This window comes from Podarcis cretensis (assembly GCF_951804945.1).
Source record: "Podarcis cretensis genome assembly, chromosome: 1".
NCBI classification, from domain to species: Eukaryota; Metazoa; Chordata; class Lepidosauria; order Squamata; family Lacertidae; genus Podarcis; species Podarcis cretensis.
The window spans coordinates 75,778,395-75,795,142 of record NC_137170.1 but is presented as its reverse complement, the minus strand read 5'-3'; the positions used below and the strand labels follow the sequence as shown (position 1 = coordinate 75,795,142).

The 16,748-nt window shown below is 43.8% G+C and overlaps 1 protein-coding gene across 2 annotated transcripts in view; it reads left to right on the top strand.

Moving 5' to 3' along the window:
• Positions 1–15,245, top strand: part of KCNQ1 (potassium voltage-gated channel subfamily Q member 1) — a 299,981-nt gene extending 284,736 nt beyond the window's left edge. For both annotated transcript variants that reach the window (XM_079987211.1, XM_079987212.1), the window contains one exon: positions 13,860–15,245. In XM_079987211.1, the coding sequence (XP_079843337.1) occupies positions 13,860–14,057 (198 nt within the window). In that variant the 3' untranslated portion in view covers positions 14,058–15,245. The remainder of the gene's footprint in view (positions 1–13,859) is intronic.
• The last annotated feature ends 1,503 nt before the right edge of the window (positions 15,246–16,748 follow it).

The window sequence follows — 16,748 nt, the reverse complement described above, 5'->3', positions numbered from 1 at the left end:
AAGGAAGCATAGACCTCCTGGAATCCTACTTACGCAGGATCTAAATCAGGCAAACTATGGCAAGTCATACTTTGAAGCCACAATTTGAACTATATTTACAAATCAAATTAGAAGCCATTCCAACCGCCAGTTCAGACATCATGGCTCACTATGGTTAGAGGAAATTCAGAAAGGGAGAAGGAGAATCATCATGTGAAAGAAAAGGGAGTGCCCAAGGCTAAAACACATTACCCGTCCTCCAAAACATTTGTAGATTTGTCTGAGCTGATAAATTGTCATGCACTGCTGGTTCCTGCTTACACAGTTATGAAGATTATTTTAAAGCCTGAAAATGATCCTCACTCCATAATAACTTCTGTGATTGTCCTGTATACAACTCCCATAACATTTTCCCATTCCAAAACAGTGGATAAATATTGACATATATGGAAACATGTGGTATACTACTGAATAAGCTGCTTGTCAGCTATCATTTTGAAAACAAAAGGTTACATTTTCCAAAGAAAAACTATGGTTGTTTCAGATTCCCTCCTTTGTCCACTATGAAAGCCAGTTGAGCATTGTTGTTGTTTTCCCCCAGGAGGTGCATTTTCTAAACCAGCCTTGCCCAACCTAGTGCACTCCAGATGATGTGACTGCGGTTTCCACCATCTCTGACCATTGGCCATGATGGTGGTTGTAGTACCAACAACATCTGGAAGGGACCAGATTGGAGAAGACTTCTCTAAACTATTTGACGCGGGGGTGAACCTTACAGATCCATGCAGTAGTGTTAGGGTCCCTTCTGATATTTCCTCTAGGTGACAAGGGGGCTTCTGCAGAGTAACTTCCCATCATGCCACTCAGTAATGTCAGAATTCTAAGGTGGTGTGAGAGGGCCCCATGTCATGGCTCATTCCCTCACCAAAGTTGCCCTTTGAGGAACAGGAGCAGTGCTTGTGTGAGAAGAAGCAATGCGATTACCTCCTCCCACATGACCACAAACCTCCAGTCCAATCAAATAGTAGCATATTTATTGATATTTGCATTTTATAGGCAGGAAATTGTAGGCGAGGGATGGAGACTTGCCTCTGAAATTCATTGCTGAATACTGAAGTATATTTTGGTCTCCCAGGCCCATGCTTCTAATATTTATTATTTATTCGCTCCTTACTACCCTGCCCTCTAGGGCAAGCCCTCACAAAGTAGCTTAAATAAAAATACTAAAAGTAATGAAACCATGGAATTAAGAACTTGTAATAAAAACAGTAGCCAATAAAAGTTTGTGTGTGTGGTGTGTATGTGTGTACATACATACATATAGGACCAGAGGAAGAGAGAGAGAGAGAGAGAGAGAGAGAGAGAGAGAGCGAGCGCACAGAGAAATTCAATAAAAACCTCAGTAGAATTTTAAAGTCTTTAAGGCCCAGCCTGCCTAAAGGTCACAAAACAGAGTTTGGGATGTGGGGAGGGATTTCCTCAAGAGGGAGGGCCATCACTGAAAAATGTAACCCAGTGGACCACTCTGTCTCTCAAGTGAGGGGAAATGTGAATATTCATCTGAAATATTGCCTGCTCCAAAACAGCAGCAATGTCTCAAGGAAAGTTTGTAAGATAAAATCACAACATGAGACGAAGAGCCAGGGGCATGAAAAGACTGCACTGCTTTGATATTTCCTGTTCCTTTTTGCCATAAATTCATCTCTGATAATAAAGCACTGAAAATTGCTTTTGTGGAAGGGGACTGCAAACCATCCAGTCCAAATCTCTGCCCTCAGGCAAGAGCCGTTAATCCACATCACAGATTAATGCCACTGCAAATGAACACCTATCGCCCATCAGAGTATGCAGAAACAAACTTGGTGACCTCTGGCACAAGTGCCTGCCCCATTCAAAGAACCTCTAAAGGACATTCATTTTGTAGGTTACAAGTGCAGCATGATCAGTGGGGCATGCTGCCACTGGGAGTAACCATGTTGTAGGCACCTCCCATATGATCCCCCCAGTCTATATAGATTCTTATTTTTAGTGGCGTGGGATGCAGCCATTCACCAGCAGAAACTCCCCCATAAACCCACCAGCACAAAGGACCAGAAGTGGAATGTTAAGGATGAGCAAACCAGGTCTCAGTAAATGAATTGTGTAATGCCATTTTCCACTGAGAAGACTACGCCCCTAAAATCACATTTTCACTAACATTTCAAACAAAAACTTGCTCTGCTGCTTGTAAAAGGGGGAATTGGGCCAATCTGAAGGTGTAAGAAGCCTGTTTATATAAATAAATAAACAAACAAATAAAGACCGCAGAGTTAAACCTTCTTCGTTCCTCTTTAAAAGCAACACTGTTGCCTGAGCGTAGTGAGATGTGAAATATAACATATGCAGTGCTGAACTGAACCGACGTGATACATGGCATGTTTGCTTTAAAAGACGGGAACAATCTCAAATCTGGTTTGAATTAAAAAATGTATGTGCGAGACACAGAGGGAAGGCGGGGTAGGGGGGAGCCATTGTCTTAGCCAGCATCTAATAAAATAACTGTTTGAGAAGAGAGGGAATGTCTGCCTTGTAACAGCATAACTGTTAAATGCATCAGATGAAAAAAATGTATTTATAGCACTAGAGACCTGTGAGCGTTTTATCTCATTCTTTTCGGTCCTTTTTTTAATAATAATAAAAAAAATCTTGGCATCTCCAGGACATACTATGATGAACCAGAACCAGAACAGCTACTCAACGGTGAAATTATCAGCAGGCACAGGCAGGGGGTTATTAGTCATAGCTTTAGTATCACACTGGAATGAGAGCCAAGGATTCAAGAAGCGTAGCAGTCCATTTTGGAAGGGAACCAAGGTGTGTGCGTGCACACACACGTGCTTACGGTGAGAGAGGCTTTTCAGAGGTTCTTTTATTCCTGCTAGAGTCACTTTGCTTTTTTGTTAACCCTAAGTATTCCAGTGCACCAAGTTCGTAACAAGAAACAAGAGTTGAAAAGATGTTGCCGCTGAATTGCAAAACCTCTCACAGCAATCAAAAACAAGTGGTGGTAGCTGTTTTAAAAATCTGTAGTAAAAGAAAATAAAAAAAAAAAATTCTTTCCAGTAGCACCTTAAAGACCAACTAAGTTAGTTCTTGGTATGAGCTTTCGTGTGCATGCACACTTCTTCAGATACACACAAGTGTGCATGCACACGAAAGCTCATACCAAGAACTAACTTAGTTGGTCTTAAGGTGCTACTGGAAAGAAATTTTTTTTTATTTTGTTTTGACTATGGCAGACCAACACGGCTACCTATCTGTAACTGTAGCAAAAGTAGAAATACTTTAATTAGCAAGGAGTGAAGGAATAGGGAAGCATCCTCCACCTTGCTGCTTCTCTCAGGAAATTCACATCAGTTTGCTGGAGTAGGGTTGCGTCCAGGCAACCTGCGTATTGAACATTCATCCTGCTTTGTTCGCAGGGAGGTTAGATGATGTTGCGTCAAAGCTAATGTTATATCCCACACTTTCTAGGCCTTTTTCCTGTCACTTTCCTGATTGCAAACAAAACCTGATATTTTGGGGAAGCAGGTTTGTTGTGCAATGCCTCCCAATCAGCTATAATTGTGCAGCCTGAATTTGCCAGTATCTGATTGAATCCCACCCAAGAATAGCAAGCGTCTGGAAGCACCCTATGCTTTTGTGCCCCAAATGTCATTCTGTCCTCAGTGGAAGGAGCTCTGACACAAGACATGTGGTCATAGGGAACTACTTTAGGAAACAATATGCTCCTGGTTACATGTAAGGGACTGCGGGTTCCCAAGCAGTGACTTGACCATCTTTAGGAAGATGTGGTCCAGCTTCTCTTTATTTATTTGGATGTGAATGGAGAACCTGGGACATCTTCTTTGATGTATGATGTTTCTTTGCCTCTCCTTAGGGCCACTTTATTTGTTTGTATGCATTGTTGTTTTTTAAGTGCGCATATGTATTAGGAAGTCATGCTCCTAAAGAAAGTTGCCCAAAATGTAATGTGTGTCAGACAAGCCTTAGAACCGTCTTCCTATACCCTAACCAATGAATAAGGTGCATGGTAAATTATAAGTTACATTTTTCAAATATTTCGGCATTGGGGCAAATAGCATTGGAGCTCTTTACGCAATTGTGTCCTGGCTCTCCCAGTCAGAACAGGAACTGGAACCCATGAGGCTTTTATTTTCAGACTAGAGTGGTACATAAGGCAGTCACAGGTTGCAAGAATCAGTGGTTACATGAGAGCTGAAAGGCATGGCTAATCACGAGCTAAGACACTGAACAAACAAACAACTCACACCCTGCAACAGCCTTTGGAAGGATGGAGCAGGCACAGCAGTTAACATGGCAAGCAGCTGGAGTCCCACGGGCAGCCCTTCGAGTGAGCTGGCTAGGTGAGGTCTGTGTGTGCTGGCATTTCCATGTCCTGGGTTATGAAGGCGAGGTGGGGGGTTCAGATTTGCTCCCAGCTGCCTCCCCTGAGAGTGAGGTTCCTGTGTAAGAGGGGAATATGCTGGAGGTAGCTCCTCATCTGGAAACACTAGGAGGGGCAAGTCTGGAAAGGAAGTAATCAAAGGCACCCCTGGAAGTTTGCCTGAGCCTCCTTCAAAGGACAGATCTGTACCCCCTAACCTGCTGGGACCCTCTCCAAGGTATTCCACATTTAACTTCTCAAGCTCCTCACACTCCTCCTCAGGTTCAGACCATCCGTTCCACAGGACTCATGAGGGGCGGCTTTGCTCATGATTACAATAAACCTTCGGGGTTGGTTCGAGAGAGTTGATTTTTGAGACATGGCTGAATGGCAGTTGCTCATCCTCTTGGGTTTCAAAGTACAGGCGACTCTCAACTTATGCAGGGGTTATGTTCCGGGGATAGTGCATAAAGCCCAAATTGTGTATAGTCAAAACTCATTGGGTGCAATGGAGTGTAGGATTGCCCTGACACCCACCCTATAGTTGCCCAATTTTATTTACAGTCGTACCCCAGAAGTCGAACAGAATCCATTCCAGAAGTCCATTCGACTTCCGAAACATTCAAAAACCAAAGCGCGGTTTTTGATTGGCTGCAGGAAGCTCCTGCAGCCAATCGGAAGCCGCAGAAGCCACGTCGGGCATTCGGATTCCAAAAGAATGTTCGAAAACCGGAACACTTACTTCTGGTTTTCAATCATTTGGGAGCTAGAACGTTTGACTCCCAAGGCATTTGGGAGCCGAGATACGACTATTTATTTTTTAAATTGCCCAGGGCGCAAAGCTGAATGCAAACATGTTAAATGCACATAAGTTTTGAGTTACCTATATTCTTGGAAAAGACAGGTATGCTTTTCCAATTAGCATCACATGGCAATGGTAATAAGGCACAATGCACAGTCCAAGCTACAGCCACCCACCCCACCAGGCACACAGGTGAGCAGGGGGCAACAGCAGCTGGGCTGTGAAGATCAGATGCAGTTCACAGGCTCATCAGACCTCTAAAGTGGGTTGAAATGGGTGCTTGCTTTCTATTGGTGCAGATGATGGGTGAGTGGTGTAATGCCATAATGCCTTTATCCAAGTATGGATAGTAATCTGGAGGAGCAGATACATAACAGGTGTGTGTGAGAGAGAGTTCATGCATGTGTGCATTTTAGTGACATCTTGTATGAAATATTGACTGCTAAGAGCAGTATAAGAGGCACTTGTTCTAATGTTACTCTCATTGGCGTGCACTTAATTCATCTTCTAAGTATAAATGTTTCAGTTGAAAGCGCTAAAGAATAATCTCTTGCCTTTTTGCTGTCCTTCCCCCCCTCCCCCTCCATTAAACTGGCTGCATCTAGAAACTGTGCTCACCCACCAAACCATAGATGTTGGACAGCGTGTTAGCTTGAGTACTCCCATATGTTTTCAGTAATGTTTGATTTATCTACAACAAGATTCAGCCACTAGTTGTAATTATTTGAGGACTCTCTGAAATGGGAGATTAATTCTCTAAGTGCCATGTTCCTTTGAGTACTTTGTACAGTGTTGTAATAACCACCAAGGTATGTCTCAAGAGTTTCAGCAGAAAGCGAAGATAGCAAGATTTCAGAATACTTCCTTTACTTGCTGCCTTTTATCTTCATCCGACTCCTTCCATAACTGTTCGAGCTGCTAACAGGATTTGCGGTCTCAAGAGTGAACATGGATGGGGTGGGTGGGGGTCTACCTCCACATTTTTGGGTCCAAACGACTTTGTATGAATAGAGAGCTTACACTTACCTAGCATGCTTGTATGTGTGAATTCACAATCAGACAAGTGTAAGCCAGCTACATTCTTGCTGCAACATAGGGACCCAGCAGTGACCTTGACTCCACTGGGAATTGGGGAAATCAGATGAACGGCATATGCATATTTCCTTTGAGGCAAGCCATAGCAGGGAAGCCCGGGCACTCTCCATGCTCCATGCTCCCCCTCAGACTATTGACTTGTTTGTTATAATTAAAGGCTTTATTCCAGAATTCACTACAGGACACCAACATAGGTTGGGTTACAGGTTGCCAAGTCAGAAGGCACCGCATAAGATGTTTTCCCAACAGCTGACACTCCTCCTGGGCTCTTCTTCTGAAGAGCAGTGTAGGAAGAGTCATTTGTGAAGAGTCATTTGTGAAGATGTGAGTAATCCCAAGCCTTGGAACAGACTCAACCAAGCAGATGGGCAGTCCTCTGAGTAGAAAGCGCCCAGTCCGTAGAGGCCGGTACAGTTGCCTCTACATACGGTACATCCCTGGAGATGGGAGCAGCAGGGACAATGGGGCCAGCTCACTGTCAGACTTATCCCTAACCACCTCCCCCGAGGGGGTGGGGTGCTTCACTAACGGGGAAGTTCTGGAGCCATGGCAGCTGGCTGGGACACAGCACTTGGACTACCTGATGACACAGGGGCAGGTCGCTCTCTTGGCAATCCACTCAGTCCCTCCTCCACACCCGAATCACCACCTCCCAATCCACTGGGCCCCTCTCCAGGATCTAATGCTTCTGACTTAACATCCTCCAGCAGTATCTGAGACAGCAGGCCAGATTATGGGGCCCAGGACAGACTGTGCAGCTGCAGGGGAGAACAGATGAGGCTCTCAGAAGGAACAGGTGACTGCTGGTACTGGTCTTCTACCACCACAGTTGCTATCTGAGATGGTTGCTTCATGTGCCCATTGGTAGGGCCTGACTCTCCAACTCCCCTGCCATCAAGACAGAAGTCCATTTTAAATGATAAGTAATGTGGTGCAGAACCTACTACCATTCAGCTGCAACTGAACATATGGACCATTGGATTTGGAAAACAAAGGCTTCCTAATATGCTGACACCCATAGGTGTGCCTTATTTGCACTTTAGAAACTGTCAGATGTTCACTGCAGGATTCATCTGTTATCTCAGGGCAAAATTTGATTTGATGAGTAAAGGAGTTGTATTGATTTGCTGCAGGGAAGCACTCTTTTCAGTGGAGTCATTTTGGTTCAAAATTCTACGAGACGTCACTGAGCAGCTAAAAGAAAATAATGAGCATTGCAGATCCAACTAATCTGATTGTGTAAAAGTTGCAGGCCCTTTTAATATGACACATGCAGCTGCCAAAAACTGCTTGCTTTTGCATTTTACACAAAAGAAGCAGATCAGTTTGAATTATTTTTATATTTTATTGGTATGGTTTGCTGTTTTCACTAAAAAGCTCAGAGCTGTCCAGAGGAGTTGATATTACAGCAGAGTCAGCACTTTTTTCTGCCTGCCTTGCTTTTATTACACCCCTGGCTTCGTAGCTAATTTTCTAATCAAGTAAATGTGTTTGAAAGCCTGACTCCTAGGGAAGTGTAAGGTATGCTAAATGTAAGGTACACTAAATATAGTTCCAACTTGTTTAAAGAATATGGCATCGCTTCACTTTCTGTAGGTTTTTTTTCCGGCACAGCATATTAACGCTCTCTTGGGCTTCATATGAAGCAAGCGCCTATGTGCTTTGTTCATTGTGTAGCATTGTGAGAAAACCAAATGAATAAGAGGTGCCCAAACCCAAGTCTGCAGGAGCCTGTTGTGGCAAAACGATAGAAAGTTCTGCAGCATCTTGCACACTTACCTGTGAGGAAGCAGCACTGAGCATAGTGGGACTTTCTGCCAAGTAAGCCTGCATACTATAAATACTATCCCATAATATATTTGTTAATCCTCAAGGTGCCATGGGTTTGGGTATTATGTATACAATGGTACCTCAGGTTAAGTACTTAATTCATTCCGGAGGTCCGTACTTAACCTGAAACTGTTCTTAACCTGAAGCACCACTTTAGCTAATGGGGCCTCTTGCTGCTGCCGCTGCGCCGGAGCCCAATTTCTGTTCTCATCCTGAAGCAAAGTTCTTAACCTGAAGCACTATTTCTGGGTTAGCGGAGTATGTAACCTGAAGCATATGTAACCTGAGGTACCACTGTACTGTATAAGGAAGTCTGACTGCACATTACATATAGCCTTGTGAATTTTTTTATTAAAAAAACAAACTAACTAAAAACAGCTTCTGATGCAGCGAGTTGCAGGAGAGGAATGATAATGACAATATTTCTTGTGCATTTTGATACTGCTTCCTTCCCCCCTTTTTTGGCTCCCAGGCCCCTAAATAGTGAACTGCATATTTAAATACAGTAAAAACAATGAAGCAATGCTTTAAATCTTCCACTTATCTCTATATATGCACATCTATGCATGCACAAACAGCAAAATGGCAGTCGGGATAAAAATAGTCTCTATTATCATAACAAGCGAGGGAGGGGGGAAATTCCCCACCACCAAAAGGAGGAAACCAAAGGAGGTTAAATAGCATATAGAAGGACTGCTGAACTCCATCCATTTTCCTGATCAGAATCCACCTATCAACTGTTTTGTGTCTTGCCAAGGAAATTATAGGTACCTGTATATATCCTGTATTGCCAAGGCAGGGGTTGGGGAAGCAGCCTGGGGGAAAAATTTGAGTTGAAGAATGTCTAGAAGAGAGAGTAAGATAGGGAATAGTTCCATTTTTTAATAAAATAATAAGACAGAGAAAATGTACCCATTTGTTTATGTTATACACAGTTTGGCCCTCGGGGGTGGAGAATGACTAATTCATACATCCCTTGTTTTGTTTGTTTGTTTTGTTAGAGTCGGACATGACTGGCCGGTATGGGCAGGGGTACCTTTACCTTTTACTTTTATGTTTTGTTTAATTGCAGTGCAATATGCAGGCACTAACACCAGCATATTATTATTATTAATTGAATTTATATACCGCCCTATACCCGCAGGTTTCAGTAGGGATGTGCAGAATCTATCTTTTTGAGTGGGTCCTGTCATCCTAAAGGTGGTCTCCTACAATCCAGTTAGAAGGCTTTTGGGTGGGTGTTGGAAAGCAATTGTGGTTGGGGTAGAGTTTCCAATGGCAGATTAAGGGACCCAGTGAAAGCTTGTTTATCCTAGCCTAAATCTGCACAGCTTGCTTAGCAGGCACCGTTCCACAGGACCTCCTGTGGTACCCAAAAGCACCATCTACAGTTCATGGCTACTCTTATTTTTCCTGAAGTGCAAGTTGAATAGATTTCTCTTACAGTCATTTCAACTACGTTAACTGGCTTCCTTATTACAGGGCAAGCAAAATAATTAATGTTCCATGGGGCTAGTATTTCTTACTGTACCATCTCACGGCTTAATCTGGGGTTAGGAGTTTGAGGACTGCAGCCTTTGTCTTGTTCTGGGGGTGGGGTGGGGGCAGGGAAACACAGCTGCAGTGCATCCACCAGCACCTCGTATTTTTGTGGTTTCTGTATCTGCTTCCCAGCAAGTGTCCAAATCATTTGACAAAAACAGTCTTCTACCTTTCATGGGCTTTGCTAGGGAGGCGGGGAGAGGTGCTGCTTTCTAAATTAAGGCTAGATTAGGGGTAACTTCTGCATAGACATAGTGCAGCATGAAACCTGTAATTTAGGTTGCTAGTCAGTAGTAGTAGTTGTTGTTATCATTATTAGGTGGCCTGCTGTTTTTGAATTGAGCATGAACTGAACAGCCTGCAACATTGACTTCAGCAACATTCTCATTGGGGTCTCGGTCTCTCTGTTACACACACACACACACACACACACACACCCCAAGACACAATGGGACATTTAACCCCTTCCTTTCCCTTGAGCAGCAAACAGAGGCTCTGAGAGTTCTCTGCCTGTGCACTTTAGCTGCTACTGTAACATAGCCTGTTGCTGTCTACACACGAGTGAGAGAGTTGGAGATAAATGAGAGGATTCCACCAAAAGCAGCTGGTGCAGATCACGTTAGCAGAAAGTGTGCTTAAAAGCCTTTGGTCTGGCTTAAGTGGGAGAAAGCAGCAGAGGGGCATAATAAGTTGGTCCTTGGGGGCTATGCTTGAGCCCTTTTGCTATTAATTGCCAATACCTAATCTATGTAATTATTTCTGACAGAGGATTGAGGATAATTTAAGGAGTAACAACATAAGACAGATGTGGCAGGGGATTCAGCATATTACCAACTACAAACCTAACCTTGGTGCTGTCGATGGTGACCCTTTGCTGGCGGAGGAGCTTAACTTTTTCTTTGCTCGCTTCGAGAAGGAGCCACCTGAGACGCCGGTATTACAGCCACCAGCCCATAGGGGCCCCTCATTCACTGTAGAGGAGCATGAGGTGAGACAGGTATTGAGGATGGTGAATCCGAGGAAGGCTGCTGGACCTGATGGCATCACGGGAAAGGTGTTGAAGGGCTGTGCGGATCAGCTGGCGAAGGTCTTTACTAAGATCTTCAACAAGTCCTTACACCAGTCTATTGTCCCACCCTGCCTGAAGTCGTCAATTATTGTTCCTCTGCCTAAAAAATCTACAATCAGTAGTTTGAACGACTACAGACCAGTTGCACTGACTCCAATCATCATGAAGTGTTTTGAGAAACTGGTGCGCCGTCATATAATTTCCTGTCTTCCATCAACTTTTGACAACTACCAGTTTGCATACAGGGCAAATAGATCCACGGAAGACGCTATCACTATCACTCTCCATGCTGCTCTGTCCCATCTGGAGCAGCCGGGGAGTTATGTGAGGCTGCTGTTTGTGGATTTTAGCTCTGCTTTTAACACTATCCTCCCCCATAGACTGGTGTCCAAGCTAGAGGCGATTGGACTCTCCAACTCCACCTGTCTCTGGGTTTTGGATTTTTTGTCAGAACGTTCTCAGAGGGTTAGAGTGGGGTCACATATGTCCACAGCCCTTAGCCTTAACACCGGCTCACCACAGGGTTGTGTGTTGAGTCCCCTGCTCTATACTCTCTATACGTATGATTGTACAGCCATCTATCCCAGCAACAAAATCATCAAGTTTGCTGATGACACTACGGTGGTGGGGCTCATTTCAGGAGGGGATGAGTCCGCCTATCGGGACGAGGTGGAGCGGCTTTGTGTTTGGTGTGGAGAGAACAATCTGGCTCTTAATACGGCTAAGACCAAGGAATTGGTGGTGGATTACAGGAAAAAAAAGGCGGACATTCAGCCCTTGTATATCAAAGGGGAACGGGTGGAGAGGGTGGCGGAATTCAGGTTTTTGGGAGTGACTATCGATCAGGGCATGACTTGGAGCGCAAATACCACTGCTCTGGTGAAGAAGGCCCAGCAGAGAATTTATTTCCTCAGACTTTTAAAGAAGAACAATCTGAGTGAGAGACTGCTGGTGTCCTTCTACCGAGGCTCCATAGAGAGCATTCTCACATACTGTATTTGTGCCTGGTTCTCCAGTTGTACAGCTAGGAAGAGGAAGGTGCTCCAGAAGGTCATAACCACAGCCCAAAGGATTATTGGTCATCCTCTCCCATCTTTGGAAGAACTGTACGGTTCCCGTTGTCTTAGGAAAGCAAACAACATCCTGCAGGATGCATCTCACCCGGGATACAGTCTGTTTGCACTACTGCCTTCTGGCAGGAGATATAGAAACATCAAGTCAAGGACAAATAGACTGAAAAATAGTTTTTATCCAAGAGCTGTGGCCTTTTTAAATGCTGTAACTCGATAGTGTGACCTGGGAGTTTGATGGGTGTGGGTGTGGGTGTGGCTGGAATGTGGTTTGTTTGGTTGTTGTTGTTGTTTTGCTTTTGTTGTTTTTAAGGGATGGCATCCAATTTCGTTGCACTTGTGCAATGTTGCACTTGTGTAATGACAATAAAGAATCTATCTATCTATCTAAGTTGGTCCTTGGGGGCTATGCTTGAGCCCTTTTGCTATTAATTGCCAATACCTAATCTATGTAATTATTTCTGACATTTAAAAAACAAAAACTGTTGTACTTTGTCAAATCTGCAACAGTTTTTTAATGTCCAGACATGGTCTCTCTCTCTCTCTCTCTCTCTCTCTCTCTCTCTCTCTCTCTCCGTGCCCCCACCCCCAGTCCCTTTAGGTTCCTATTATCGCTAGAATTAAACAGAAACTAAATCCGGGCATGAGAACATTAGGTGCCCTTGTCACACTATATTGTCCGCAGCACCCATTTTGAGATAAAAGGAATCCTTTCCTATGTGAGTGGGCAAGGAATTAGCAGGGCTTTTATTCTGCCCTCCCCTCTCTAAAGTGCCAGCCAGCACAGCTAAAAGTGAAATAGAGGGGTAGAATATCTCATGCCAAGTAAATCCTGGTACAGATTATTCTCCCATGCTCTCTTATCCTTTAAGAACAAAGGAAGGCAACAGGAGCTAAACGTACTCTCCATACTGCTATTCAGTTTGTGAGGTTCCACAAATCCCTTGTTGCTGGGATCATGAAAAATTCAGTCTTCCCAACAGACACTCCTTCGTCATTTCCCAATTAACAGCATTTGTTTTGATATTGTAGATCATAGCTGAAGAGGTCAGTCTCCTCCCTACCCACCCACCCCCCCACCCCTGCATGCCAACTTTTGTTCTGGCACTGCTGCTATTTGTTCCAGGCCTGTAGCTCCACATTTTAAAATGAATCCCACTGAAGCAGAAGGCTGCAGCAGCGGCAGCAGCAAATCTAACAGATCTGCTGTCATGTATAGCTCTGCCCGCCGTACATCACATTCTAAGTTTCGTTAGTTGAAGTACTTTCTATTCACTGTAAGTTTAATAAATAACAGGTTTTGCACCCGTTTCATTCCAAGTCATATTTTCCCTCTTCTTACGTCACAGGCATGTGTCCTGAAGAAAAGAGGGTTTGCTGTGCAGCTTGCAGCCTTCTCTCACACTGCAGCAAGAGCATGTCTGACTCTGAAATGGTGTGGGGTAGAGGGTTGTAACTTGGACGTCAACCTTCCCACGGACTGTTGCCCGCATGCGCATTAGAAGAGTGCTCAGGTTGTTTGTTTATCAGGGCAATCTGGCACTGCAAACTTTTCAGTGGTGCTTTATTTCTTTGGAAGACACACGCACACAATGAGCTTTGTCTGAATGCCTAGGCAGCCACATCTGTGTAGTGTGGTGTTCATATGATGTGTCCCACAGCACTGCCAAAACAGTCAATCGGATTACATAAACAAGCGGCTTTTGTTTGCTACTCCTCAGTTTTGAAACTCCCTTTCTGTTGGGAGTTTCCCCAAAGACGAACTGTGAGCGTTTTTCGAGAAGTGACAAACACATGCTAATTCACATAGGGCTTTGATACTGAATTCTAAGCAGGGGTGTATTTTAGCAGATGGTTATATTAATATCATTTTTTGCATATATGTAAGTCTTATGAAGGTGGCCAGTCTTTCTACCCAGAGGACCAAAAAAGTCTCAGCTCAACCGTGACATACATTTGAGCTAATTCTGATTTTTAAATCTCTGTCTTGAATCACAGCTTTTTTCACTCTAAGATTCTGAGTGGGTTTTTTTTTGTCTTTTGTAGGTAGTTCAAATGGATCAGAAGCTGAACCTCATCACAGACCTGCTGCAGCACCTGGTTTCCATCCAGCAAGGAACCCAGGGCAGCAACAAATCATCTCACAGGCATGATGTTAACGCTGAGCTCTTCCTCTCCAGCAACACCCTACCTACCTATGAACAACTGACAGTTCCAAGGAGAATCCAAGATGACATCTCCTGATGTAACAAACAGCCCTTTTAATTGACACTGAATGTTGTGAATCTTGATGGGGGTTGGGGGGAAATTAAAGCTCATATAATCAGCCATACAAGAATTAAACAGGCCTATTGAACTAACGTTACTAACCTCAGATGCATTCTTCCAAAGGCAATTATACGGACAACCACAAAACCTTAAAACTCCACCCTGTGTTGATTATCAATGTGGTACTTTCATAAGTCCTGTTTTTATTCCCTGTGTGAATAAACTCTCCTACTGTAATTTGTCGCTACACTGAAAGACCAAAAAAAGCTAACACAGGCAAAATGTCAATCGCTTTATGTGCTTTCTTTATTAAGCACTGTTGCTGCTGTAAGCAAGTTTCTGAAGTCCTGCACAAACACCCTTGAAATAGTTTGAAAACTCCACAGCAGCTATGCTTGGTGGATGGCACCCTATGGCTCCTCAATAATGATGATACTTGAACATAGATGGTCATCTGTGTATTCTGTTTATGACTCTGCTGATAGCAATATCGTTTTACTAGTTAGATTTTAAAGGAAAATAAAGTATGTGGGTTGTATCATATAAACATACTACTGTTGTTCTAAATAATGGCAAAAGCATGCATTGAGTGATTTCCCGCCCATTTTCATTTTTAGCCTGTTACATAAGATAATGACTATAATTTTTTTAACCAAAAAACCCCCACCTTTTTCTTCAGGGATGAACTAGTGCTTTAAGCCTAGCACAGTAATATATGTAAAGAAAAGCAATGTCTATTTTATTGAGATACAGTGATTTCATGGGGATGCAGAAATATTGCATGGGGGAAATTGTTGTTGTTGAATCATACTTTGCTGCCAAAGAATTTATATGTAGTATTTATCATAACCATCTGAGTGTGTTTGTCCTCAATGAGCTTTTGGAATTTATTGCTTTTTATATTGATGTGGGTCTAGTCTGTTTCTCAATGTACTGTAACTAAGCACAGGTCTAGAGTAACTGGATCTTGTCGATAAAGGGCTTGAAGTGGCAAGTTGGGGAAAATACTTAAAGCAGCTTTGGACCTTATGGAAATGCTCTACCAGCCTAGTTTGCAATCACTTCTATTTTAGCTGGTATGCTCCTCCATAATGCCCAAAAGGAAGGAGTGTGCATGCCCCGCTAATGCTAAGATGCACATACACTTCAGCCTCTTTGGCTGTATCTGCTAGCTAGATATTGAAGTGCCTGGCAGTGCGCCTCTATAATGCCTGAAACTTCTGTATGCACCAGAGAACTGGGAGGAGCAGGAGCCACTCATCCTTCTGCAAGCCCTTCTTATTCAGGAAAAGAATATATGATCTGCATATGCAACAGATCAGTATCAGTATCACAGATACGATGTCTGTGCTGTCTCGCTTCATTGCAGACATAGCGCTTTTCAGTGGAGTTGGTTCACATGTGTGGTGAGTCATCAGGTGCTGAGCAATCAAAAAATGTATGTGCAAAACTCAACCAGCCCCCCAAGGGAACTAGAGAAAGAAAGTGGGTTTGATGCAATTTGAAGACCGCCCCCCCCCCCAAGTATGTGAATTGACAGTGAATTCTACAAATTCGCTGTAGAAAATTTCTACAGCTACTTCTGCTTTAATGAGCACAATTGTAGGTTTGTACATTCTGCAGCAAGGAATGAAAAATTTCCCTGGCATAGAATTTCAATTCTATTTCTGTGGCCCTGAGTAAGGTACTTAAATATATGGTACAATATCAGGGTGATCAAGCCAAGCAAGCTGCAGCTGAAACCACAGGGATTCTGGGCTATTCCTGATAATCCAGATAGAAAATGGAAGGCAAGCCCTGCTACTCATTCCACATAGTTGTGGTATTTTTTAGGGGAAGGACTGAGTATGAAAGAGCTCTCCTCCAACCTTGGCTGTGATTCTGCTATGCTTCTGTGAGCATAGCATGCATGCCCACATCTCAAGAAAAAGATTGTGTACCATCAGCCAGAAAATAATGCAAGGGAAAGTTACTTGTCCCGGTCCATTGACAGTTTCTTAGTCTTCTGTTGATGACCTCCTGGGCCACTATCAGATTATGTGAATGACCAACACTTAGAGGACCTCTTTTGTATGGAGACCTGAGAGTGCTAAGTTTCTGGCTTAGGCACCCAAAGATGACATGCATATGAACTAAAGTGAGGGACAGACCGCACACATGCCAGTGGTCTCAAAATCAAGCAGCGTGAAGGCTGTGGCATAACACCTGTCCTCACCAAACAGCATTCTTTCCATGGGTGCGGTAATGAAATGAATGAACACTTTGTTCTCTGAGAGCTGCCTTGCACATCATATTTTAGCATATACACATTGGAGCTGGAGTTTGTGTCCACCAAAAACAGTGCTTGAATGACTCCAGTATCTGTAGGGCAACCTGTCGCCCTCCGGATGTTGCTTGATTAGAACAGCTACCACGGGGGTTGGCAACCTAAGGCCCATGGGCCAGAAGCGGCCCAAGAGCTTCCCCCAAACCGAGCCGCACGCTTGCGCTGCACTAAACCAGCACAGTGCAGCACGGGAGCTCTCTTCTGCGGCTCCAGAAATCATTTCTGCACATGCCCAGACACCGGAAATCACATCTGCACATGTCTGTGGCACCAGAAATCACTTCTGCACATGCCCAGACACTAGAAATTGTGCTTTTCAGCATCTGCGCATGCGCAGAAGT